Below are 27,821 nucleotides of genomic sequence, written 5' to 3'. Positions count from 1 at the left end.
ATAGCCTCCCATCAGAGGTGGTAGAGGCTAAGACTGTAGGGCAATTTAAACATGCTTGGGACAGGCATATGAATATCCTTACAAAGAATTAAGGTTAAAAAAGGGTTGAGATTGCCTAAAGGATAAAATAAAAAAGGGGCAGACTAGATGGGCCAAGTGGTTCTTATCTGCCGTCAAATTCTATGTTTCTATGTATATACTGTGCGATACTGTGGCTGTATCTGCATATGAAATGCTACACACAGAATATAGGCATGCCGCATATCATTTTAATCAGCAGAAGCTGCTGATGCCCCTATGCATATCAAATGCCCTAGGCAATTGCCTAGTTTGCCTATGCCTATGGCCGGCTCTGGGTGCAGCAGGTACATTGCACCGGGGTCCCTGATGACTATTGGGCCCACTGCTGTCCAAACCAGCAATGAGTTATCTCCCAACTAGCAGGATGCCCTGTTACAGACAGAGCAGAGGCCACTGTGTTCCTGTCCCCACCAAGGTACATTCCCCCTGTTCTCCGCACAAAGCAGGACATTGTGCTTGTACCCGTCACCCACTGCCTCTCCCTGCCAACTTCTGTTTATCCCTTCTCACCCACTGCATCCCCCTGTCACCCTCTGCCTTCCGCTGTCACTCTCTGCCTCCCCTTGCCTTCTGTTGTCAACCTCTGCCTCCCCTTGCCAATCTCTGCCTCTCCCTGTCACCCACTGCCATGTGGCATATTCTAAACTTGGGTTGGAGTGGAGGAGAAGGACCCAAACAATATTTTAGCACCTGGGCCCAACACTCACAAGTTCCTCTACTGTGTGGTGCTGCAAATCGCTTCTCACCGAGACTGCGCACTTTACTGGGGAAGTAGGTGGGGCCCATGGGGCTGTTCTGAGAAGTGTGGGAGAGCTCCCCCAAATCTGGGAGTGTATACATACAGTATTGTAGTACAGAGGGTAACACTCACAGAATGGGAACCAGGAAATGTGAGGTTGGACCCCACATTTTTTATATTAAGTGTCCCTAGGACCCACATAATTAGGTAAATAGGGGTTGCTAAACCGGCGGTAGGGGGATTTTGAAGTGATCATTCTCTCTTTGGTTGCGCAATTTTACAGTGGTAGTTCAAAGGACCGCAATGTGGGCGTGCACCATGAAATGCGCTAGGATTGCATTCGTGGCTTGTAAATGACCCAAACTGTAAAACCATTTCAGTGGTAGGTTGTAAAGCATGAAATACAATATAAATACACTGACTGCAACCAGCCTGCAGCGATGAGACCAGGGCTTCTCGCTCAGCTTCTATTTATGACATTTATTTTCTCCATAGCAACAGAAAATGTTTCCTCCAGAAACAAATGACGATATTACAAACAATTAAGAAGAAGAACAAAAGGATGCATCTCACAGCCGTCTGCATGTGACCGTCATGTAGGAGAAGTATGGAAATATACTAACATCAACCCTTTCAGAGACTTACAGTATGAGACGGGCAAGTGCAAGATTTACATTGAGAGCTGTAATGTGTTTAAAATAATGGGGGAGATGGATCAAACCTTAGAGAGAGATAAAGTGGAGAGAAATTAAGTAACATCCAATAAGTTCCTAACTGCCATATTATTTTGAAAAATGACAGTTAGGAGATGATTGGTTGAAGAATTAGATGAAAACTAAATGGTCCGGACCCCGGAACGCAGGACTGGCTCCCTGCAGCAAACTCTGCTATTTTGAAGCTTGTAGTGCTCGTCCCGATTGCGCTTTATCCGGGGAGTGCCTGTGACAGCCGTCACCGGGAAAGCGGAGAAGAAGAGATTACAGCCTCCTCGCATGATCCGTTCCGTTCCAGGTATTACCTCATCCCAGGACTACATGGGGAGGCTGTCACAGGCACCCCTCACGGACAGGACAGGACACTCCCGCACCGGGACGGACGGTGACAAGCACTACAAGCTCCAAAATTAGTTTTCTGCAGAAAGCCGGTCTGTTCCGGCATTTGGACCGTTACGTTTTTTTACCAGAACGGTATGGCAATATTCACTCAAATGGACAATTTTTTTTTTCTTTCTCACATTTGTCTCAGTCTCACAGCGCATGCCTCCTGAATTTGTTCATACAGGATCACAGATCAGATTTCGATTGGACAGAACGACCTGTGTTGTGGACGGCTGCACAATCCTATTATTACAGCGCAGCTTATGTGACTGTATGGTGTGATATCCACTCTCCCTGCTGTCGCTGGGATGTAGGATTTCTGTTTCTTTATTCTAGATCATGATTCAAGGTCTCTCAATGATGGAGTGTAACGGTGAGGGCACCGAGCACTTCATAAAAATTCAGCGCGCTGGCTCAGTGATGTGCCGGCTAATGGGCTGTGTCTTGCTTCTCTCTTATGTTTGGAACTGGTTTGAATCTTAATAAAATTATTAATGAAAAAAACAACAACATTGTTAAAATAAACATGGCCTGAAGAAAGGGCCGTTTAACCAGATGAATGACCTTAGACAAGATCATCACTGTAGATGACTGAAATTCCGGACTAGACAGATTACAAAGCGGAAGAATAATGATGAAAGTGTGGTTTACAATACAAGTGAAAACTGCCAACGATCAGATACATTTTTGTAAAACCAAGCGCATTACTTATTAATATGCGTAACACCGCACCGGAGTGCGGCAGTTTATAGAGACCCAGATGTCATACATTTGCTCTTGATTTAATGCATTTCACTTACATGTGCAAATACTATACTGTGCAAGCGTTTTAGGCAGGTGTGGAAAAAGGGATCCGGTCTGAAGATCGACAGTGTCTAGGTCGACAATGTTTAGGTCGACCACTATAGGTCGACAGTCACTAGGTCGACATGGATGGAAGGTCGACAGGGTTTCTAGGTCGACATGTGCTAGGTCGACAGGTCTAAAGGTCGACATGAGTTTTTCAAATTTTTTTTCTTTTTTTAAATTTTTTCATACTTAACGATCCACGTGGACTACGATTGGAACGGTAAAGTGTGCCGAGCGAAGCGGTAGCGGAGCGAAGGCACCATGCCCGAAGCATGGCAAACGAAGCGAGCCATGCGAGGGGACGCGGTGCACTAATTTGGGATCCCAGTCACTCTACGAAGAAAACGACACCAACAAAAAAAAAATCCTCATGTCGACCTTTAGACCTGTCGACCTAGCACATGTCGACCTAGAAACCCTGTCGACCTTCCATCCATGTCGACCTAGTGACTGTCGACCTATAGTGGTCAACTTAAACATTGTCGACCTAGACACTGTCGATTTGATGAACCACACCCGTGGAAAAAATGCTGCAAAGTTAGAATGCATTCAAAAATAGAAGTAGTATATTTTTATCAATAACAAAAGGCATAGTGAATAAAAAGAAGCGAAATCTAAATCAATTCAATATTTGGTGTCACCACCGTTTGCCTTCAAAACAATATCAATTCTGCTAGGTACACTTGCACAAAGTCAGGGATTTTGTAGGATTATAGTCAGGTGTATAATTAATCCAGTCCAGGCCAACCTGTGGCCCTCCAGCTGTTGTAAAACTATGCATTCCTTCATGCCCTGCCACAGTTTTTGCATTCCCTAATAGCAAACAGGTGATAATGATCATCATTTTCATACAGTATGTACTTAACTGAAACAGAAACAGCTGTGTAGGAGGCTTAAAACTGGGTGAGGAACAGCCAAACTCTGCTACAAATATGAGGTTGTGGAAAACAGCTCCATGTCACAGGTCATACACCATGGCAAGACGGAACACAGTAATAAGACACAAGGTAGTTACAGTATACTGTATCAGCAAGGTCTCTTCCAGACAAAGATTTCAAAGCAGACTGGGGTCTCAGGATGCGCTGTTCAAGTTCTTTTGAAGAAACACAAAGAAACGGGCAACACTGAGGACCGTAGACGCAGCGGTCGGCCAAGTGATCAAATGAAAAACACATCATGCTTGCTTCCCTTCGAAATCGGAAGTCCAGCAATGCATCAGCTCAGAACTGGCAGAAACCAGTGGGACCCAGGTACACCCATCTTCTGTTCGGAGAAGTCTGTCAAAAAGTAGTTTTTATGGAAGAATTGCACCAAAAAAAGCCATACCTTCAACAAGGTCATGCAATCCAACTATGCAGGAAAACATAGGAACTGGGTGCAGAAAAATGGCAGCAGCTGCTCTGGACTGATGAGTCAAAATCAGGGGCGTTTTAAGAGAGGAGGAGGCCCGTGTTCAGCCTCCTCCTTTCGGGCCCCCTCCTCTCTGCCCGGAGCGCCGTAGAGTCTGAGCACTAGACTCTACTGCGCATGCGCAGATCTCCGGGAAAATGGCGCGGCGGCCATTTTCCCTGAGATCTCTCTACTGCGCATGCGCAGAACGCCGTGAAAATGGCCGCTGGGCCATTTTCACTGTGTTCTAGCGGCACTACGGATGCCGGCGCTGGACTTCAGGGGGGTAAGTATTTTACAAATGGGTGCAGTGGGGGCCCTTTCTGGACTCAGGGGCCCGTGTGCACCGCACACCATACTTGCTGACTTCTGGCTGCTCTCTCCGGGAGAGAGCAGCCGGTCGGCTCATCAGGGCAGGCAGGAAGTAAGGTGATGTCCAGAGGGGGGCGGGCCAGAGGCGGAACGGGGCGGGCCAGAGGCGGAACGGGTGTGTGGTTGATTGATAGCGTCATGTAAGCCACGCCCCCCACTGTGTAATGCCGCTATTCTCGGCATTATACAGCAGGGGGCGTGGCTATGATGACGCGATTCAACAAGAATCGCGTCATCGCCTGCTCGGACCGCCCACTTTACTCGCTAAGTGGGCGGCCGGGCAGGGGGTGACCGCTGAAATCGGGAGACTTGTCTGCCCTTCCGGGGGGCCGGGAGGGTCACACGATTTTCGGGAGCCTCCCGCCCATTCCGGGAGGGTAGGCAAGTATGCCGCACACACTGCACCCATTATAGAAACGCCAGTGGTCAAAATGTGAAATATTTGGCTGTAACAGAAGGCAGTTAGTTTGCCAAGGGGCTGGAGAGCGGTACAATAATGAGTGTCTGCAGGCAACAGTGAAGCATGATGGAGGTTCCTTGCAAGTTTGTGGCTGCAATCCAGCAAATAGAGTTGGGCATTTGGTCAGGATTAATGGTGTCCTCAATGCTGAGAAATACAGCAAGGTACAGTACTTATCCATCATGCAATACTATCAGGGAGGCGTCTAATTGGCTCCAAATTTATTCTGCAGCAGGACGTCTCCAAACAACTAGCCAATGTCATTAAGAACTATGGCCCTCATTCCGAGTTGTTCGCTAGCTGCTTTCGGTCGCAGCGCAGCGATTAGGTGAAAAAGCGGTATTTCTGCGCATGCGTACGGGCTGCAGTACACACACGCGAAGTACTTTACACAAAACTATGCAGTTTTACACAAGGTCTAGCGGCGCTTTTCTGTCGCACGAGTGATCGGGGAGTGATTGACAGGAAGTGGGTGTTTCTGGGTGGTAACTGAGCGTTTTCCGGGAGTGTGCTAAAAAACGCAGGCATGTCAGGTAAAAACGCAGGCGTGCCTGGAGAAACTGGGGAGTGGCTTGCCGAACGCAGGGCGTGTTTGTGACGTCAAAGCAGGAACTAAACTGACTGAGGTGATCGCAAGATAGGAGTAGGTCTGGAGCTACTCTGAAACGGCATGAAAAGATTTTCAAGCAGTTCTGCTAATCTTTCGTTCGCACTTCTGCTAAGCTAAGATACACTCCCAGAGGGCGGCGGCCTAGCGTGTGTGTGATACCCTGAAACTGCAGCCCAAATCAACTGTGGCACTACAGGTGCCAGCATGACTTTCATAAAAGTAAAATGTTTGCTGGAGTTGCATAAGCACTGTGCCAGCAGCCTACAGCTTGCAGCACAGAAGGAGTTAACAGTACAGCTCATAGCAATACAGATCAGTCTGCAAAATGCAAAGGGCATGACTCACTCATTTGCAGACTCAGAGCGGGAAACTGAGAGCGGGAAACACAGAGCGGGAAAACCCAGATTTAGAATGTGTCCCTGGGAATGCAAGGTTATAAAAAGGTTGTCCTGCAGCAGCCTAGGGAGAGAGGACAGTCAGTGAGGAGAGTGAGCAGAAGTGTGGTGGATTAACCAGAAAGATGTAGCCCCAGTGAGGGCTCCCCACATGTTTAGGTGGGTAGTGATGCCAGCCACAGCAAAGCATTTGACAGAGGGAGACATCGCAGTGTGAGAGCAGCAGTATGCAGAATCCAGTGAAAGGGTGATGCCAGGAGAAAAGTGTGCTAATGGTGTGAGTCTCAAGAGGTATCTGGGTGAAGTGGTCGGAAGCCACGCGGCGTGAGTAAGCGCCCCCCATGGAAAAGTATCTCGAGAGGTATCTGGGTGAAGTGGTCGGAAAGCCACGCGGCGTGAGTAAGCGCCCCCAAGGAAAAGAATCCTCGCTAAGTAAGAGAGAGAGACGGCAACCTGATGTGTAGCACTACTGGTCACAGAATGCCCTGGTATGTACTGATGTTCGCCATATATATGCCGCTGCGACTAAGCGATGCGCTGGAGGAGGTGCCCTGATGTGTGATCTACTGTAACTGTTATGCTTTGTGCTGGAGGAGCGTTCACAAGTTATCCCTGCAATCTCCCTGTTTGATGTTAAAATAAACTTTATGCTGTTTTTCTGAGATGGCCTGGCGCCCAATTCTTTATGCGCTGCACCGACACCTGTAGTCCACACCCACAATGCACTTGTAATTAAACACCCGATTATTCAGGGGACCCTCTGGTAACTGTGCCTGAACCCATGACCAGCCGGGGCAAAGTAAGTTTGATGTACTATACACAGTGACTGCAGATTATGCATACCTAGTAGCAGTGGGCTATTACATTTGGCGTCCGCGAACAGGATACGAGCAACCATGGTTACCAACGTGGGGCTCTAAGGGCAATATTTGTGGAGGTGGAACTCTTGTCACAGGACATCGGGACTATGCAGTGCACCCGGTCGGAGCAACACCCTTGGGGGCACTGTGTTTGGCCATTTCTGAGTGTCCGAAAGAGCCAAGGATCGCAAGGGGAATGTAGTCCCCTATATCTATTTTCCTAAAGTTGGAGAAACTTGTTTAATGGGAGGGGCCCACGAGAGCCACCTGTCTCTTTTGACCCAGACGTGGGGGGAGGCGAGGGCAGGTTCTCTGTGTTTGGCGCAATTGCCACAAGATGTCTAGAACATTTTACTATCACATGTGACTCTGGACTGTAACTCGTTTGAAAACCGCAACAGAATATGTGATTTGTATGTAATGTGATGTTTGACATGCCATGTTTTCCTGAATATGTGATTGTTGTTTTTTTGTCACATGTACTGTCATTATATGTTATGTTGAAAACTGCTGTTGCGTGAGGACACGCAAGATTTTAGCTGGGGTGCATGTGATACCCTGAAACTGCAGCCCAAATCAACTGTGGCACTACAGGTGCCAGCATGACTTTCATAAAAGTAAAATGTTTGCTGGAGTTGCATAAGCACTGTGCCAGCAGCCTACAGCTTGCAGCACAGAAGGAGTTAACAGTATAGCTCATAGCAATACAGATCAGTCTGCAAAATGCAAAGGGCATGACTCACTCATTTGCAGACTCAGGGGGAAATTTACTAAGCTCCCGATTTTGACCGAGATGCCGTTTTTTCATCAAAGTGTCATCTCGGTAATTTACTAAACACTAATCACGGCAGAGATGAGGGCATTCGTAATTTTTTGCAAGTCCAAGTAAAAAATTACGAATGAATACACCATCGGTCAAAACGCGGCTGTTTAAGTATGAATCTCGGTCATTTACTAAGAAGTGCAAAGCAAAAAACAAACAAACACTGCCGTGAAAAATTACAACTCGTAAAAAAGTGCTAAAAAAAAACAGACCTACTTTTTTTTCCCGTGATTGGATAGGCATGCAGGGATCCATGAGATCCGTGCATGTATATCAGTGGGAAGGGGTGGGAAAGTTGTTATTTTATTAAAAAAAATTGCGTGGGGTCCCCCCTCCTAAGCATAACCAGCCTCGGGCTCTTTGAGCCGATCCTGGTTGCAGAAATATGGGGAAAAAAATGACAGGGGTTCCCCCATATTTAAGCAACCAGCATCGGGCTCTGCGCCTGGTCCCAAAAATACGGGGGACAAAAAGAGTAGGGGTCCCCCGTATTTTTAAAACCAGCACCGGGCTCCACTAGCTGGACAGATAATGCCACAGCCGGGGGTCACTTTTATATAGTGCCCTGCGGCCGTGGCATCAAAAATCCAACTAGTCACTCCTGGCCGGGGTACCCTGGGGGAGTGGGGACCCCTTCAATCAAGGGGTCCCCCCCCCCAGCCACCCAAGGGCCAGGGGTGAAGCCCGAGGCTGTCCCCCCCCCATCCAATGGGCTGCGGATGGGGAGGCTGATAGCCATTGTTGTAAAAGTAAAGATATTGTTTTTAGTAGCAGTACTACAAGGCCCAGCAAGCCTCCCCCGCATGCTGGTACTTGGAGAACCACAAGTACCAGCATGCGACGGAAAAACGGGCCCGCTGGTACCTGTAGTACTACTACTAAAAAAATACCCAAAAAAAGACAAGACACACACACCGTGAAAGTATAATTTTATTACATACATACACACATACATACATACTTACCTTAAGTTCCCACGCAGGTCGGTCCTCTTCTCCAGTAGAATCCAAGGGGTACCTGTTGAAGAAATTATACTCACGAGATCCAGGGGTCCAGGCTCCTCGGGAAATCCAGGGGTAATCCACGTACTTGCATAAAATAAGAAAACGGAAAGCCGAGCCACGAACTGAAAGGGGCCCCATGTTTTCACATGGGACTCCTTTCCACGAATGCCAGAAACCCACTCTGACTGATGTCTAAGTGGGTTTCTTCAGCCAATCAGGGAGTGCCATGTTGTAGCACTCTCCTGATCGGCTGTGTGCTCCTGTCCTCACTGACAGGCAGCACACGGCAGTGTTACAATGTAGCGCCTATGCGCTACATTGTAACCAATGATGGGAACTTTCTGCTCAGCGGTGACGTCACTTTAGGTCAACCGCAGGGCAGAAAGTTCCCATCATTGGTTACAATGTAGCGCATAGGCGCTACATTGTAACACTGCCGTGTGCTGCCTGTCAGTGAGGACAGGAGCACACAGCCGATCAGGAGAGTGCTACAACGTGGCACTCCCTGATTGGCTGAAGAAACCCACTTAGACATCAGTCAGAGTGGGTTTCTGGCATTCGTGGAAAGGAGTCCCATGTGAAAACATGGGGCCCCTTTCAGTTCGTGGCTCGGCTTTCCGTTTTCTTATTTTATGCAAGTACGTGGATTACCCCTGGATTTCCCGAGGAGCCTGGACCCCTGGATCTCGTGAGTATAATTTCTTCAACAGGTACCCCTTGGATTCTACTGGAGAAGAGGACCGACCTGCGTGGGAACTTAAGGTAAGTATGTATGTATGTGTGTATGTATGTAATAAAATTATACTTTCACGGTGTGTGTGTCTTGTCTTTTTTTGGGTATTTTTTTAGTAGTAGTACTACAGGTACCAGCGGGCCCGTTTTTCCGTCGCATGCTGGTACTTGTGGTTCTCCAAGTACCAGCATGCGGGGGAGGCTTGCTGGGCCTTGTAGTACTGCTACTAAAAACAATATCTTTTCTTTTACAACAAAGGCTATCAGCCTCCCCATCCGCAGCCCATTGGATGGGGGGGGGGGCAGCCTCTGGCTTCACCCCTGGCCCTTGGGTGGCTGGGGGGGGGGGACCCCTTGATTGAAGGGGTCCCCACTCCCCCAGGGTACCCCGGCCAGGAGTGACTAGTTGGATTTTTGATGCCACGGCCGCAGGGCACTATATAAAAGTGACCCCCGGCTGTGGCATTATCTGTCCAGCTAGTGGAAGTGGAGCCCGGTGCTGGTTTTAAAAATACGGGGGACCCCTACTCTTTTTGTCCCCCGTATTTTTGGGACCAGGACCAGGCGCAGAGCCCGATGCTGGTTGCTTAAATATGGGGGAACCCCTGTCATTTTTTTCCCCATATTTCTGCAACCAGGATCGGCTCAAAGAGCCCGAGGCTGGTTATGCTTAGGAGGGGGGACCCCACGCATTTTATTTTATTATTTTACAGTGTTTAATTAAAAAAAATAAACCCCAGCACGGATCACACAGATCCGGCCGAGATTGATTGTAACAAAAGTCGGCAGTGTTTTGCTAATCACTGCCGTAAAAATATAAAAAAAAACACGAATGACATCGACATCGGAAGAAAAGAAAAACCCGAATACGACAGCTTAGTAAATTAGTCGTAATCAATTCAAAAAGTTGCAGTTTTACACTTTCGATGTCATTCGTGATTGAACTTTGACCTGAAACGGGAAAATACGAATCTTAGTAAATTTACCCCTCAGAGCGGGAAACACAGAGCGGGAAAACCCAGATTTAGAATGTGTCCCTGGGAATGCAAGGTTATAAAAAGGTTGTCCTGCAGCAGCCTAGGGAGAGAGGACAGTCAGTGAGGAGAGTGAGCAGAAGTGTGGTGGATTAACCAGAAAGATGTAGCCCCAGTGAGGGCTCCCCACGTTTAGGTGGGTAGTGATGCTAGCCACAGCAAAGCATTTGACAGAGGGAGACATCGCAGTGTGAGAGCAGCAGTATGCAGAATCCAGTGAAAGGGTGATGCCAGGAGAAAAGTGTGCTAATGGTGTGAGTCTCAAGAGGTATCTGGGTGAAGTGGTCGGAAGCCACGCGGCGTGAGTAAGCGCCCCCAAGGAAAAGTATCTCGAGAGGTATCTGGGTGAAGTGGTCGGAAAGCCACGCGGCGTGAGTAAGCGCCCCCAAGGAAAAGAATCCTCGCTAAGTAAGAGAGAGAGACGGCAACCTGATGTGTAGCACTACTGGTCACAGAATGCCCTGGTATGTACTGATGTTCGCCATATATATGCCGCTGCGACTAAGCGATGCGCTGGAGGAGGTGCCCTGATGTGTGATCTACTGTAACTATTATGCTTTGTGCTGGAGGAGTGTTCACAAGTTATCCCTGCAATCTCCCTGTTTGATGTTAAAATAAACTTTATGCTGTTTTTCTGAGATGGCCTGGCGCCCAATTCTTTATGCGCTGCACCGACACCTGTAGTCCACACCCACAATGCACTTGTAATTAAACACCCGATTATTCAGGGGACCCTCTGGTAACTGTGCCTGAACCCATGACAAGCCGGGGCAAAGTAAGTTTGATGTACTATACACAGTGACTGCAGATTATGCATACCAGATACCCGTGGGGTATCACATGTGCAATGCTGCTAAAAGCAGCTACCGAGCGAACAACTCGGAATGACGGCCTATCTTCAGTGCAGAGTCGGACTGGCCCACAGGGGAACGGGAAACCACCGGTTTCCTCCAGGGATCAGGTTCCAGACTCTGTCCTAGTGCACTTGATTATGCATTATACTTATGTTACATTATACTTCACAAGAATACGGTTTATTATGTATTTACCAAGGTGTACAGAACATGTACTCTGTAATGGGTAGCCAAACCACTGTAATGGCTGGCCACGCCCAGTGGAGTCTGGCCACACCCTTAACCATGGGCCCCTACAAAAGCATTCCCCCGGTGGGCCCTTTATGTCCCAGTCCGACACTGCTTCAGTGTAAAGAAGAACAAGGAGTTGTGGAAGTGATGATATGTCCCCCATTTTCCCCACCACTCCCAGATTCACACAAAAACATGACTCCCTGTCTGAGTCCTTAAATCGGGACTATCTAGGGATATGGAGGTTGGTCTGGAGATGTGTATTGCCGATGGTCTTTTAGAATACTTTTACTACATTTCATACACTTACTAGAATACTGCTGAATCTGTCTTCTTCCTCCCAACTCCATATTGCAGTAACTGGAACTAGGCAATGAATGCCAAATGAAAATGTAGAATAAATGGTAAAGAAAGAGAACCCAGTAAAAACATGACACATTTCCAGATCACTCTTTCCAACTGCGCTCTAAGGATTTGTTATTTCTGAATTATATGACCCAGTGACTGAAATATTCTTGGCTATAAACGTGCTGTAGAAAACAAAAATCTATACACAGAGCTGACAGATTTATTGGCAACACTATAGCGAGGAAATTGTATTAATGCTCATCATCATCATCGTCATCATCATCATCATCGTGCCAGCACTATATGCAATGAACTGCTGTGCTGGAAAGCTTTTAATTTGCATTTAGTGCCAGGAGGACAGCAGGTGAAGACGACAAACTGCAGTCATGTGCTGCCAGTAATCTTCATACTATATTATAATTATATGTGTATACTGTGAGACCATTCACACAAGAGTCACAACTGGAGTATAAGAGGGTGTTTAAAATAATTTAAAATTGTGGACGGAATATTCTATGCAGTACATCCCACCCATTATAACATGTACGTGGGTGTGTGTGTGTGTGTTTAGGCGGAGAGGGATCTTTCTGCTTTGGAGACTACCGTGAATAGAAGCTCATAGGCAGGGTCCCAAGTTCATACCAGATGCCCAGAGGTGAGATAGAAGGTGTTGCCATCCCCCCAAGTGGCTCCGGCTTGCACATGTGATGACGTTCCCAGCAACTTGCCAATGGTACATCTGGGAGAATATAGATTCCGTTTTTGCTGCTAATAGTGACGGTAAGGAATCTTTAATTTCGGGTGCTTGCTGCAAATGTTAATAAATAGAGCCCCGAGAGGGAGTTTTTTTGTCAAAGCTCGGAAAGAGATAAAATTAAGAAAGATAAAGTACCAGCCAATTAGCTTCTGTCTTACATTTTACAGGCTGTGTTTGAAAAATGACAGGAGCGGATTGGTTGGTACATTATCTTTCAAAGTTATATCTCTCTCCAAGCTTTGATAAAACCCCCTCTAAAAGTTTTATTGTAATAATTAGTGCATTTGCTTAAACCGACTCCTGCTCTCCTTTCTTTCGTCATATAAGACACAACAGCAGAGCTGTAGCTCAGTATACAGTACACACTTTGAACTGTTATCTCACATTCCTCTCTTCAGCTGAAGGGGGCTGCAAAGGGGGTTTGTGAATGTGGACAGCAGTCAGCAGTGACTGTAGCAAATCATGAGTGGAGAGAGATCTGTTCTAGTTCAGCAGTCCCCTCGATCTTTCTTTCTGGGTGCCCCTTTAACAGCTGAAGCCCGGCGGCCAGTGCCTCCAATGTCACTGCTCATAGGCCTTTAAAGATGAAGCTGAGTATCGGGCACAAACGTCAGAAACTTAGCTTGATACATATGGTTGAACGCGACAAACCTCCGAAAATATAAGATTTTGGATTTGTGACTGCATTTTTGGGGTTAAATACCTAAAAGCAACTGACAGGCATAGGACCACCATGAAAGAATAAGGGCCTGGGACTTAAAGTGGCACACCTTATTTGCATATCAGACTTTCACGGAGATGCTATGTCATGTGTCTCTGGAGGGGACATGGCCACATAATACTGCATCTAAGTCTATTGGCTTCTTTCCACATTTTGTGGTGTATCCGTAAACCCACAGAGCTGGCTGTAGATGCACTGTGAAATATGACAAATCAGACAAGCTGGCGCACTTATGCAAATGAGCAAGCATTTTCATTTTTGGGGCATTATCTTCAACTTTAAGGGCCCTAGAGTTCAGATCTCATCCCTCAACCAATAACAGAAGGAACTTTGCACCCTGTTTGCAGGAAAGCACGTGTCTAAGCGTACTTCAACCATCTGCAGTAATACAAAAATACAGGCACGTTTAGGAACCATAATAAATGCATTTGCAAACATTCAAACATAAGTGTAGTATCTATAATGGGTGCACACCTTGCATCTATACATTATACATTACATACCGTTCTGGAGTCTGACGCCAGCACTGCAGACATCACATGGATATTGGCGCTGCTACCATTTTCCAGGAGATTTGCATATATGCAGTAGACAAATCTCTGGGAACATGTCACAGGCACCATGTTTCTGAAGACCTGCTCGGGCTCAGCAGACTCTGGCGACTTGCCAAAGCCTATTCTGCAACTCCGCTGGCGAGGGAAGGTTGTGCCCAGATGGAGATTGCACATGAGCCCCCTGCTCTTTTAAACCTCGATTTAAAATATATTTTAATGTCAGAAAACTTGGGCGTTTTCAAGTATTATCACGTACAGTAATTTCAGACTCTTCCAGGTTCCATTAAATTGTGAAAATATACATTGATGATAAAATTTATACCATAAGTGTAAAGGATGCAGCAGGTGCCAGAATCTTGGCAACAATGCTTGCAGAAATGTTAAGCTGTACCCTAAAGGCCCATACACACTTGACGATAAAATGAACGATGTCGTTCATTTCAGCCCTCATGAACGACGTCGTTCATTATATCGTCAAGTGTGTATGCATCCAACGACCAACGATGCGCGGCCCCGCGGGACGTTAACGTCCATCGTTCATCTGTGGAGCATGTATGCTCAATTTCCACTATGGTCGTTACCGACCAGAGACGACGTTGAATGTGTATGGTGTGAAAGACCAACGACCAACGACCAAGTCACTGTTCACCAGCTCATTATTTTAATAAACTGTTCAGCTTGGATGCTTTAACGATGAATGGTCTATGGTCTTTGGTCTTTCGTCTTTGGTCTTTCATCTTTCGTCTTTGGTCTTTCATCTTTCGTCTTTGGTCTTTCATCTTTCGTCTTTGGTCGTTGGTAGTGTGTATGCTCATGTGGTTTGCTCAGCTGTTCAAGGGAAGTTCAAGGGAAGTCGTTAACGACGGTCGTTAACGATGTGTGCATCGTCAAGTGTGTATGGGCCTTAAGGCTCCCCTTAAACACATGCTGTATGTACGGGTGTGATATCTGATCCCGTCAGTCGCAATGCTGGCGGTCACATGACCAACACCGGCATCCCGAATATCAGAATGCCTACAAGGGACGGGGTAATTAATTTACCCCTCCCCTGTCCCCTATCCTAACCCTAACCTACATGAGTTGGCGGCTAGGGCTTAGACAGTGTGGGTGGCAGCTAGGGCTAAGACTCGGGAGTGGTGGCTATGGCTAATCTTCCCTCTAGTGCCTAACCCTCCCCCCCCCCCCACTTCCCCGGGCCATAATCATCTCCCATATACTGTAAAAATAACCTATTGCATCCAAAACATAGCAGTCAAAATTGTACAAATTTGGTCAATTGACAATTTGGTTATCCCATCGACTCACCAAAAATCTGGTTAATCCTATTTGAGACTTGGTTTGTATTTCTGTTTGAGCCCCAAATGGGGCCAACAGGGATGCGATTAGAACTTTGGGAGTTCTATAGTAAGATGTTGAAGGAACACCCAAGGTTTCTAGAGTCCATCCCCTTTTGTTCCTTCCTCGCGTTTATGTTAAGGAACCTGGACAGCTGCCTCCACTTTCACCATTACCTCCACTCTACTTTTCCCTCGTGGTGTCAGTGGACACAGCAGGGACCTTCTGACTGCAGACACCACAGAGGGTAGCTTGGCCCTCTGTAGTACTGATGTTCATTGGAGTAGGCCTGCTTGGACCATGAGCTACAGTAAAGAATGCACGCAAATTATACTGTAGATCCACTGGAAGCTAGCAATGAAAATTATTATTACATTTCAGGTCAGCAATTTTATCTCAAAACTACATTCTGGTTGAGATTAACAAGTAAATCTAAGAGGCCAAAGCAGTTTCCATCAGACTTGCTGGCCCAGAGAAATCCTTGGTGGGTACAATTAACTATGCTGCTCCCCACGGCCCACTGGCAGCAAGAGACCGCAGTGCAGGCCAGCTGGAGACTAGAGAGCGCTCTGTACAGGGTGCGGTCACGCACGCTGAGCTCTGGCTGTGACATTGTGTAACCTAGGCGTACATCTGACATCCTTTCATGTAGCTCAGCAGATGGATGCGCAGTACAGAAATGAGTCTTTTATGTAAGAAACTGACATAGGTCCAACCCTGTGTGAAGCCCATGGGGGTCAATTTAGCTAGGGAAAGCGTGGGTGAAGTGCCTTTGCCATGGTGTGGAAATGCCGGCAATAGCACCTCATTTCACCCCCATCTCGTCATGGACTAAGGGTCAGCAAATAAAAATCTGCAAGTCCAAGGTTACCATTATAGGGCTGCAACTAGGGGGGGGGGGGGGGGGTGTGTGCTAAGGGGGCACGTGCCCTGCCCGATGGATTAGAGAGGGGATGGGATTAGAGGGGACTCCTATATCATCAGTGTACAGGATCATATCTCTCTTCCACTGCCCGAGCAGCTCAGCAAGAGCACTCAGGAGGCAGTTAAAATAAGAATTTACTTACCGATAATTCTATTTCTCGGAGTCCGTAGTGGATGCTGGGGTTCCTGAAAGGACCATGGGGAATAGCGGCTCCGCAGGAGACAGGGCACAAAAGTAAAGCTTTTACAGGTCAGGTGGTGTGTACTGGCTCCTCCCCCTATGACCCTCCTCCAGACTCCAGTTAGGTACTGTGCCCGGACGAGCGTACACAATAAGGGAGGATTTTGAATCCCGGGTAAGACTCATACCAGCCACACCAATCACACCGTACAACTTGTGATCTAAACCCAGTTAACAGTATGATAACAGAGGAGCCTCTGAAAGATGGCTTCCTAAACAATAACCCGAATTAGTTAACAATAACTATGTACAAGTATTGCAGATAATCCGCACTTGGGATGGGCGCCCAGCATCCACTACGGACTCCGAGAAATAGAATTATCGGTAAGTAAATTCTTATTTTCTCTATCGTCCTAAGTGGATGCTGGGGTTCCTGAAAGGACCATGGGGATTATACCAAAGCTCCCAAACGGGCGGGAGAGTGCGGATGACTCTGCAGCACCGAATGAGAGAACTCCAGGTCCTCCTTTGCCAGGGTATCAAATTTGTAAAAATTTACAAACGTGTTCTCCCCTGACCACGTAGCTGCTCGGCAGAGTTGTAATGCCGAGACCCCTCGGGCAGCCGCCCAAGATGAGCCCACCTTCCTTGCGGAATGGGCCTTAACAGATTTAGGCTGTGGCAGGCCTGCCACAGAATGTACAAGTTGAATTTTGTTACAAAACCAACGAGCAATCGACTGCTTAGAAGCAGGTGCACCCAACTTTTTGGGTGCATACAGTATAAACAGCGAGTCAGATTTTCTGACTCCAGCCGTCCTTTAAATGTATATTTTTAAGGCTCTGACAACGTCCAACAACTTGGAGTCCTTCAAGTCGTTTGTAGCCGCAGGCACTACAATAGGCTGGTTCAGGTGAAACGCTGATACCACCTTAGGGAGAAAATGCGGACGCGTCCGCAGCTCTGCCCTATGTCGAATGGAAAATTAAATAAGGGCTTTTATAAGACAAAGCCGCCAGTTCAGATACTCTCCCGGCCGAAGCCAGGGCCAGTAACATAGTCACTTTCCATGTGAGATATTTCAAATCCACATTCTTTAGTGGTTCAAACCAATTGGATTTGAGGAAATCTAAAACTACATTTAGATCCCACGGTGCCACCTTAGGCACCACAGGAGGCTGTATATGCAGTACTCCTTTGATAAAAATCTGGACCTCAGGGACTGAGGCCAATTCTTTGTGGAAGAATATTGATAGGGCCGAAATTTGAACCTTAATAGATCCCAATTTGAGACCCATAGACAATCCTGATTGCAGGAAATGTAGGAAAACGACCCAGTTGAAATTCCTCCATCGGAGCACTCCGCTGCTCGCACCACGCAACATATTTTCGCCAAATACGGCGATAATGCTTCGCGGTGACTTCCTTCCTTGCCTTTATCAAGGTAGGAATGACTTCTTCTGGAATGCCTTTTCCTTTTAGGATCTGGCATTCAACGCCATGCCGTCAAACGCAGCCGCGGTAAGTCTTGAAAAAGACAAGGACCCTGCTGAAGCAGGTCCCTTCTCAGAAGTAGAGGCCACGGATCGTCCGTGACCATCTCTTGAAGTTCCGGGTACCAAGTCCTTCTTGGCCAATCCGGAGCCACTAGTCTTACTCCTCTTTGCCGTATAATCCTCAATACCTTTGGTATGAGAGGCAGAGGAGGAAACACATATACCGACTGGTACACCCAAGGTGTTACCAGCGCGTCCACAGCTATTGCCTGCGGATCTCTTGACCTGGCGCAATACCTGTCCAGTGTTTTGTTGAGGCGAGACGCCATCATGTCCACCATTGGTTTTACCCAACGGTTTAATAGCATGTGGAAAACTTCTGGATGAAGTCCCCACTCTCCCGGGTGAAGGTCGTGTCTGCTGAGGAAGTCTGCTTCCCAGTTGTCCACGCCCGGGATGAATACTGCTGACAGTGCTATCACGTGATTCTCCGCCCAGCGAAGGATCCTGGCAGCTTCTGCCATTGCCCTCCTGCTTCTTGTGCCGCCCTGTCTGTTTACATGGGCGACTGCCGTGATGTTGTCCGACTGGATCAACACCGGTCTTCCTTGAAGCAGAGGTTCCGCCTGGCTTAGAGCATTGTAGATTGCTCTTAGTTCCAGAATGCTTATGTGAAGAGACTTTTTCAGGCTCGACCACACTCCCTGGAAATTTCTTCCCTGTGTGACTGCTCCCCAGCCTCTCAGGCTGGCATCCGTGGTCACCAGGATCCAATCCTGTATGCCGAATCTGCGGCCCTCCAATAGATGAGCCTCCTGCAACCACCACAGAAGGGATACCCTTGTCCTCGGCGACAGGGTTATCCGCAGGTGCATCTGAAGATGCGACCCTGACCATTTGTCCAACAGATCCCTTTGCATGGAATCTGCCGAAAGGGATTGCTTCGTAAGAAGCTACCATTTTTTCCCAGGACTCTTGTGCATTGATGTACAGACACCTTTCCTGGTTTTAGGAGGTTCCTGACCAGGTCAGATAACTCCTTGGCTTTTTCTTCGGGAAGAAAAACCTTTTTCTGAACTGTGTCCAGAATCATCCCCAGGAACAGCAGACGAGTTGTCGGCATTAATTGGGATTTTGGAATATTCAGAATCCATCCGTGCTGCTTTAGCACCTCTTGAGATAGTGCTAAACCCATCTCTAGCTGTTCTCTGGACCTTGCCCTTATTAGGAGATCGTCCAAGTATGGGATAATTAATACGCCTTTTCTTCGAAGAAGAAATATTATCTCGGCCATTACCTTTGTAAAGACCCGAGGTGCCGTGGACAAACCAAACGGCAGCGTCTGAAACTGATAGTGACAGTTTTGTACAACGAACCTGAGGTACCCCTGGTGTGAGGGGTAATTGGAACGTGGAGATACGCATCCTTGATGTCCAAGGATACCATAAAGTCCCCTTCTTCCAGGTTCGCTATCACTGCTCTGAGTGACTCCATCTTGAACTTGAACTTCTTTATGTATAGGTTCAAGGACTTCAGATTTAGAATAGGCCTTACCGAGCCATCCGGCTTCGGTACCACAAATAGAGTGGAATAATACCCCTTCCCTTGTTGTAGAAGAGGTACCTTGACTATCACCTGCTGAGAATACAGCTTGTGAATGGCTTCCAAAACCGTCTCCCTTTCTGAGGGGGACGTTGGTAAAGCAGACTTCAGGAAACGGCGAGGTGGCTCTGTCTCTAATTTCAACCTGTACCCCTGAGATATTATCTGCAGGATCCAGGGATTTACCTGCGAGTGAGCCCACTGCGCGCTGTAATTTTTGAGACGACCGCCTACCGCCCCCGAGTCCGCTTGCGAAGCCCCAGCGTCATGCTGAGGCTTTTGTAGAAGCCGGGGAGGGCTTCTGTTCCTGGGAAGGAGCTGCCTGTTGCTGTCTCTTCCCTCGTCCTCTGCCTCGTGGCAGATATGAATAGCCCTTTGCTCTCTTATTTTTAAAGGAACGAAAGGGCTGCGGTTGAAAGGTCGGTGCCTTTTTCTGTTGGGGAGTGACTTGAGGTAGAAAAGGTGGATTTCCCGGCCGTAGCCGTGGCCACCAAATCCGATAGACCGACCTCAAATAACTCCTCTACGCATCGCCTGTCCACTGTCGTGTCCATAAAGCTCTTCTGGCCGAAATGGACATAGCACTTACCCGTGATGCCAGTGTGCAGATATCTCTCTGTGCATCACGCATATAAAGAAATGCATCCTTTATTTGTTCTAACGACAGTAAAATATTGTCCCTGTCCAGGGTATCAATATTTTCGATCAGGGACTCTGACCAAACTACCCCAGCACTGCACATCCAGGCAGTCGCAATAGCTGGTCGTAGTATAACACCTGCATGTGTGTATATACCTTTTTGGATATTTTCCATCCTCCTATCTGATGGATCTTTAAGTGCGTCCGTCTCAGGAGAGGGTAACGCCACTTGTTTTGATAAGCGTGTTAGCGCTTTGTCCACCCTAGGAGGTGTTTCCCAGCGCTCCCTAACCTCTGGCGGGAAAGGGTATAAAGCCAATAACTTCTTTGAAATTAGCAGTTTTTTATCGGGGCACCCCACGCTTCATCACACACGTCATTTAATTCTTCTGATTCGGTAAAAACTACTGGTAGTTTTTTCACCCCCACATAATACCCTGTTTAGTGGTACCTGTAGTATCAGCTAAATGTAACATCTCCTTTATTGCCAAAATCATATAACGTGTGGCCCTACTGGAAAATACGGTTGATTCGTCACCTTCACCACCGGAATCAGTGCCTGTGTCTGGGTCTGTGTCGACCGACTGAGGCAAGGGACGTTTTACAGCCCCTGACGGTGTTTGAGGCGCCTGGACAGACACTAATTGAGTGTCCGGCCGCCTCATGTCGGCAAACGACTGCTTAAGCGAGTTGACGCTATCCCGTAATTCCACAAATAAAGGCATCCATTCTGGTGTCGACCCCCTAGGAGGTGACATCCTCATATTTGGCAATTGCTCCGCCTCCACACCAATAACGTCCTCATACATGTCGACACACACGTACCGACACACAGCAGACACACAGGGAATGCTCTATACGAAGACAGGACCCACTAGCCCTTTGGGGAGACAGAGGGAGAGTCTGCCAGCACACACCAAAAAGCGCTATATATGACAGGGATAGCCTTATGATTAAGTGCTCCCTTACAGCTGCTTTTATATTAATATATTGCCATTTATTCTGCCCCCCCTCTCTGTTATACCCTGTTTCTGTAGTGCAGTGCAGGGGAGAGACCTGGGAGCCTTCCTGACCAGCGGAGCTGTGACAGAAAATGGCGCCGTGTGCTGAGGAGATAGGCCCCGCCCCTTTTTCGGCGGGCTCGTCTCCCGCTATTTAGTACATTTAGGCAGGGGTAAATATCTCCATATAGCCTCTGGGGCTATATGTGAGGTATTTTTAGCCTTTTTAAAGGTTTTCATTTGCCTCCCAGGGCGCCCCCCCCCAGCGCCCTGCACCCTCAGTGACTGCCGTGTGAAGTGTGCTGAGAGGAAAATGGCGCACAGCTGCAGTGCTGTGCGCTACCTTAAGAAGACTGCAGGAGTCTTCAGCCGCCGATTCTGGACCTCTTCTTGCTTCAGCATCTGTGAGGGGGCCGGCGGCGTGGCTCCGGTGACCATCCAGGCTGTACCTGTGATCGTCCCTCTGGAGCTTCATGTCCAGTAGCCAAGAAGCCAATCCATCCTGCACGCAGGTGAGTTCACTTCTTCTCCCCTCTGTCCCTCGTTGCAGTGATCCTGTTGCCAGCAGGAATCACTGTAAAATAAAAAACCTAAGCTAAACTCTCTAAGCAGCTCTTTATGAGAGCCACCTAGAATTGCACCCTTCTCGGCCGGGCACAAAAATCTAACTGGAGTCTGGAGGAGGGTCATAGGGGGAGGAGCCAGTACACACCACCTGACCTGTAAAAGCTTTACTTTTGTGCCCTGTCTCCTGCGGAGCCGCTATTCCCCATGGTCCTTTCAGGAACCCCAGCATCCACTTAGGACGATAGAGAAAGCCTAGTATGGTGCTCAGCTGCATCCCCAGGGTGATATAGGCTTCCCCACTGTCCCTGGGCAGCACTAGCAGGAAAGCTCCAGGGCTCTGCTGCTGCACTCCTCCTAAACAGCTTCACACACATTGTGGCCATGCCGATGGACAATCGACTGACCCTGCTCAGCTTCAAGGAGCCCACCAGTGTGGAGGACTGCACTCCACTTGGGAGACGGACTCCAGTGGAGCAAAGCGGCAGGGGAACGTGGAGGCAGAGATGGTCGGGAGAGAGCTGAAGGAGTCAGAGAAGCAGCGGGGAGCAGCAGTGCCATCTCTGGTGACTGGTGCTGACCGGTCACATGCTCAGGAAGATTCAGCTCTACTGCACTGGGAGGATGAGTCCGGCTATGTATATGGGAGGCAAAATGTGTGTGTATATGAGGACACAGTGAGTGTCTGGGTCACAGTGTGTGCGTGTATACGTATGGGGGCACTTACTTGCGCCGCGACCAGCGAATTAAATTGACCCCTTAGGGGTCTGTGTATTAAGCCTTGGAGAGAGATAAAGTGGACGGAGATAAAGTACCAGCCAATCAGCTCCTAACTGTCATTTTTCAAACACAGCCTGTGCCATGGCAGTTAGGAGCTGATTGGCTGGTGCTTCATCTCCGGCCACTTTATCTCTTTCCAAGGCTTAGTACATAGGGCCTAATTCAGATCTGATCGTAGATGTGCTACATTTAGCACATCTACGATCAGTTACTCTGACATGCGGGGGGACGTCCAGCACAGGGCTAGTCCGCCCCGCATGTCAGGCCCAACCCCCCCTCCCCCCCGCACAGGTACAAAAGCATCGCACGGCGGTGATGCTTTTGTACCTGGCGAGTAGCTCCCTGCCAGTGCAGCCGTCGCGGGACTGCCCCGTTTAACGGTCCGGACACGCCTGCGTTGTCTGGACCACGTCCCACCAAGGGCGTTCTAACGCTGTTGGCACGCCCCCTCCCACCCCACGACCGCCTCTGCCTGATTGACTGTTAGCATCTCACTGGGCTCCCAGGGTGCGCACGCGCAGTGTAGCCGCTGCGCATGTGCACCAAGTGGCCGCTGCAGCGATGCAATCTGAATTACCCCCACAGTCTCCATAGTGTTCTATGCGCATTGCATTAAAGTTTCATAATCTACTATGGCAGAGTAAGGGCCAGTATTGTGAGGGGAGTGGGACGTGTGAGGGTGTCCTACCGTATACAGAATTACTATGGACTGTACAAAAGAAGTGCAGTGAACTACATGTCTCAGCAAGCCATGTTATTGGTAGTTATGGTATGCTGGGAGAGGCAAGTCCAAGATTATTATGGCATAGATATTTTACTACTGAGTATACAGATATACACCAGGATGTCTTCCTGGGGTTAGGGCCGCAGTCGCAGCCCCTATAATGTAGACACACCCCTATTTCACCGCGGCAATTTGGACCTAGTAACTATTGGGAGGTTTGTTTGTGCATCCTGATCTTCCGAATACATCACAGCTATATCTCAAAATATTATCCTAAATAACAATTCCGTATCCGCACTTTCGGGTAATCCGTATGAATAATCTCCTCATCCTTATATATACACAGCGTAACATGCTAAACACTAAACACTGTGACCGGTGCACCTGTAATTAATAGGACAATATAAAAGGGATAAACAGTAAATGCTAATAAGACACTGCACATTTGCTTACGTGCTTCCCGATGAAAGAAATGCAAGGCTGGAGATGATTCTGCATGGGTGTAAAGCGCCCTCGCCCTATACATTGTACCCCCCCCCAATTCCACCTCTCAATACACAAAGATCATTAAATTAAAAATACACAAGAAGACAGCTTGGAAACACATTATGTCTTTAACTAGTTCAGTCTGTCTTCCAGAAGCATTTGGAACCAGAGACCAAATACACAGTATTTCAGATAACATCCCTGTAATCTAATTAAGAGGAATGCTGTACACGATCCACTATCACAGCTTACTGTGGCTTCATTAGATGCTAATTAGTTCCCATCGCGATTCATTTGTACTGTATTTAAAAAAAAACATTTGCGCAGAGATAACGATTATTTCCACCATGTTAAATATGACATAAACTGTAGAGAAGCTACCGTAGGCGCTCCACGTGTTGCGGCCTGGCAGGGCATGCTAGGACTTGTAGTTCCACAACAGTCGGAGTGTCACAGGTGCCTGGCGACCCACTAGAATAACGCTATGTAGTGCAACCAACAAACCCCTAATGCCAATGTAATATAAACCAGAGAACCTCTGTCTTATTAACCCTGCATCAGCCGTGGAGCTCTACGGTGCTGGCTGACTGGGGATACAGGGAAGAGGTAATCGAAACATCTGACACAGCAACGCATCCACTGAAAGCCAATATGTCATCTCAGCTGTCGTACCGACAATAACACACAAGGGGAATCATTCTGCCCTGTACTGTACAGAACAACAAAGGTGTGCGTCAAGATGTTTAACTCTCCCTCGTCCCCTCTTACCTTCTGGGAGGGTCCCGGTGACCAATTGGTAAAAATAACGAGCAACTTTACTCAGCTGTCTCTTACACCTCTTCCGGCACCGACTCATTTCGGTCTTTCACCCCAGCGAGCAACAAGGAGAATGTGGACGGCTGAACAGGATGCACGTCAGGCTTTCAGAGATGTAATTATCTCCCAGGCTGGAAGCAGACCCTTCTGCGAGCGCTCACAAACTGACAGGGAAGATACCAAGTGCCAGCCAAGTGCTGCTTTGGGTGACGTCAGGCGGCCGTCGAAGAATTAGTTAGAAAGATGCATCACACACTTCCGAACAATTTCACACTTTCACGCCAGGAAGCCGGCTCCTCGGGTCTTCGATCGTCCACGCTCCTTCGGAGCATAGAAAGTCGTGGAGATGAAATCGTTGGCGGTGGAATTTTCTTATCTGTATCTCTGGCTGCTAAAAGACAAACCACTCAATGCCCAATGTAAAACCATGCTCGCCTTGCAATAAAAATGACCGGCAAAGCAGTGGCTGCAGCAAATCTATTATCCGTCATGTTGGAGTTTGTTGCAATACGTTATTTTGCAGGAAATACAATTCACACTCGGGAGCTGTAGAAAAAAAAAAAATGAACGAGGCAAAAAAGAAAAGGATTTCAAATGCAAAATGAGAAAATGTGGTTTGTCTCACTCCATCCAACACGAGCTGAACTTGTGTCTCCAGCAGCGTGTGATGTGCTTCCCTCTACAGACAGGCGGTGATCTGGAACAGCAAGTCCATGTCACATCATCCAGGGTGCTGGGAACCAGGGGTGAGGACGGTCGGCATGGCAACCGCAGACTCCATGGGCCTGGGCCGCCAATAAAAAGTGCTTTGCTCGATGTCTGTTTGGAAACTGGGGGAAAGGATGTTTCATCTCTTGTAAATTATGGAGGATGGGAAAGTTTTAGCAGGGGAGGGGAGAGGTTCGTGCTGCCACAAATGAAAAGCAAAGCACAAGTACCAATGAAACAGTTATGTAATATTTAAGCAAAGAGGCAAATCATTGCTGAAATATATTTAAAAACCTCAACAATCTTCTCTATAAGAGCCATAGGGGAAGTTGTATCAGGCTTTGAAGAGATAAGGGTGATCATTCCGAGTTGTTCGCTCGCTAGCAGTTTTTTGCAGCCATTTTAGAGTAGCTCAATACCTACTCAGCGCTTGCGATCACTTCAGACTGTTCAGTTCCTGTTTTGATGTCACAAACACGCCCTGCGTTCGTCCAGCCACGCCTGCGTTTTTCCTGGCATGCCTGCGTTTTTCCGAATACTCCCTGAAAACGGTCAGTTGACACCCAGAAACGCCCTCTTCCTGTCAATCACTCTGCGGTCAGTAATGCGACTGAAAAGCTTCGCTAGACCTTGTGTGAAACTACATAGTTCGTTGTAATAGTACGTCGCGCGTGCGCATTGCGCCGCATATGCATGCGCAGAAGTGCCGTGTTTTTGCCTCATCGCTGCATAGCGAACGAAAGCAGCTAGCGATCAACTCGGAAATTGGAATCACCACCAAAGTAACCAATCAGCCATTAACTGTCACTTATCTTGCACAGTCTCTTAAATGACTCCTCTCTGGCTTCTCCTGGAAAGGAGACAGTAAAAGTAGGTAAGTATGACTTTATCTCTCTCCGAGACTTGATACATCTCCCCCATAAGGTGTTCTAAGCAGTCAGCCATCTGACAAAACTCCAAAGTGCAGCCGGAGTGCCCCTCATTTCCATGAAATACTCCTTTTTTTTTTTTGGAATATTTTCCTGGTGGGTTTTTGCCTTTTTAATATCGGGCCACAGTGTCCCTCCACGTGTACCATACCTCACAACTGTCCTGATTTTCGTGGGACAGTCCCGTATTTTTGGGTCTGTCCAGCTGTCCCTCCAGTGGGCCGCAGTGTCCCGCGGTGGGGTGGGACAGTTGGGAGGCTCCTGCGCTCGCTGCTCTGCTCAGTCAGTTTAGAGCAGAGCAGCGGAGTCTATTCGTGGGAGGCAGAGGGACTGGGGGAATGGCCATCAGCCCATAGAGCGCAGGGCGTGCACCCACTGTGACTAAAATGGGAGGCGTGGCCCACAATTGTGGCATCCCTGTGAAGCCACACACCCTTTCACAAAGTCACGCCCCTCCCTTTCGGCGCCGCGCAGAATGTCCCTCTTCACCTCCTGTGAATGTTGGGAGGCAGTGGCGGAACTAGCAAGCGGTGGGCCCAGGTGTGACAAAATGCTTTGGGCCTCCCCCCATCCCATCCAAGTCCACCCCCTCACTCCTGGAGAGGATCTGGTGAGGGGGACCTGCTCAGGGCCAGAGAAATGGATACCTAGCAATAGTGCCGTAACTAGACATTTTAGCACTGTGTGCAAGAAACGGCATTGGAGCCCCACCCCTGCATGCAAAACGGGCAGTGCGCGCCGCAGGCGCGCGCAAAAATACATAGTGGCGTGGCTTCGTGGGGAAGGGGTGTGGCCACAAAATAATACCAATTCATAAAACGGTGCACAGTAGTCTCCATTATTCAAATTACGCCGCACAGTAGCACCACTACACCAGGTAGAGACCCTTTTACACCTTACGGCGGACAGATTCCTCTTTTTACACATTACGGCAGACAGCGTCCCCTTTTTACACATTACGGCAGACAGCGTCCCCCTTTTTACACATTACGGCAGACAGCGTCCCCTTTTTACACATTACGGCAGACAGCGTGCACTTTTTACACATTACGGCAGACAGCGTCCCTCTTTTTACACATTACGGCAGACAGCGTCCCCCTTTTTACACATTACGGCAGACAGCGTGCACTTTTTACACATAACGGCAGACAGCGCGCACTTTTTACACATAACGGCAGACAGCATCCCCTTTTTACACATAACGGCAGACAGCGTGCCCTTGTTACACATAGCGGCAGACAGCGTACACTTTTTACACAACGGCAGACAGCGTGCCCTTGTTAAACATAGTGGCAGACAGCGTGCCCTTTTTACACATAACGGCAGACAGCGCCCCCTTTTTACACATTACGGCAGACAGCGTGCCCTTGTTACACATTACGGCAGACAGCGTCCCCCTTTTTACACATTACGGCAGGCAGATTCCCCCTTTTTACACATTGCGGCAGGCAGATTCCCCCTTTTTACACATTGCGGCAAGCAGATTCCCCCTTTTTACACATTACATCAGGCAGATTCCCCCTTTTTACACATTACATCAGGCAGATTCCCCCTTTTTACACATTGCGGCAGACAGTCCCCCTTTTTACACATTGCGGCAGGCAGATTCCCCCTTTTTACACATCGCGGCAGGCAGATTCCCCATTTTTACACATCACGGCAGGCAGATTCCCCCTTTTTACACATCGCGGCAGGCAGATTCCCCATTTTTACACATCGCGGCAGG

At 48.1% G+C, this 27,821-nt stretch overlaps 1 protein-coding gene across 3 annotated transcripts in view; it reads right to left on the bottom strand.

Moving 5' to 3' along the window:
* KCNIP2 (potassium voltage-gated channel interacting protein 2) overlaps positions 1-27,821 on the bottom strand; it is a 652,480-nt gene that overhangs the window by 330,956 nt on the left and 293,703 nt on the right. Inside the window, exon 1 of one of the 3 annotated variants that reach the window (XM_063962380.1) lies at positions 24,411-25,246. The exons of the other annotated variants lie outside the window; for them this stretch is intronic. Within the exon in view, the coding sequence (XP_063818450.1) occupies positions 24,411-24,498 (88 nt within the window). The 5' untranslated portion in view covers positions 24,499-25,246. Of the gene's footprint in view, positions 1-24,410; positions 25,247-27,821 lie in introns of those variants that run through there. 3 annotated transcript variants of the gene reach the window in all.

The sequence above is a fragment of the Pseudophryne corroboree genome, chromosome 3 (assembly GCF_028390025.1).
Source record: "Pseudophryne corroboree isolate aPseCor3 chromosome 3, aPseCor3.hap2, whole genome shotgun sequence".
Taxonomy (NCBI): Eukaryota; Metazoa; Chordata; class Amphibia; order Anura; family Myobatrachidae; genus Pseudophryne; species Pseudophryne corroboree.
The sequence above is the reverse complement of the archived record's forward strand: the minus strand, read 5'-3'. Positions and strand labels throughout refer to the sequence as shown.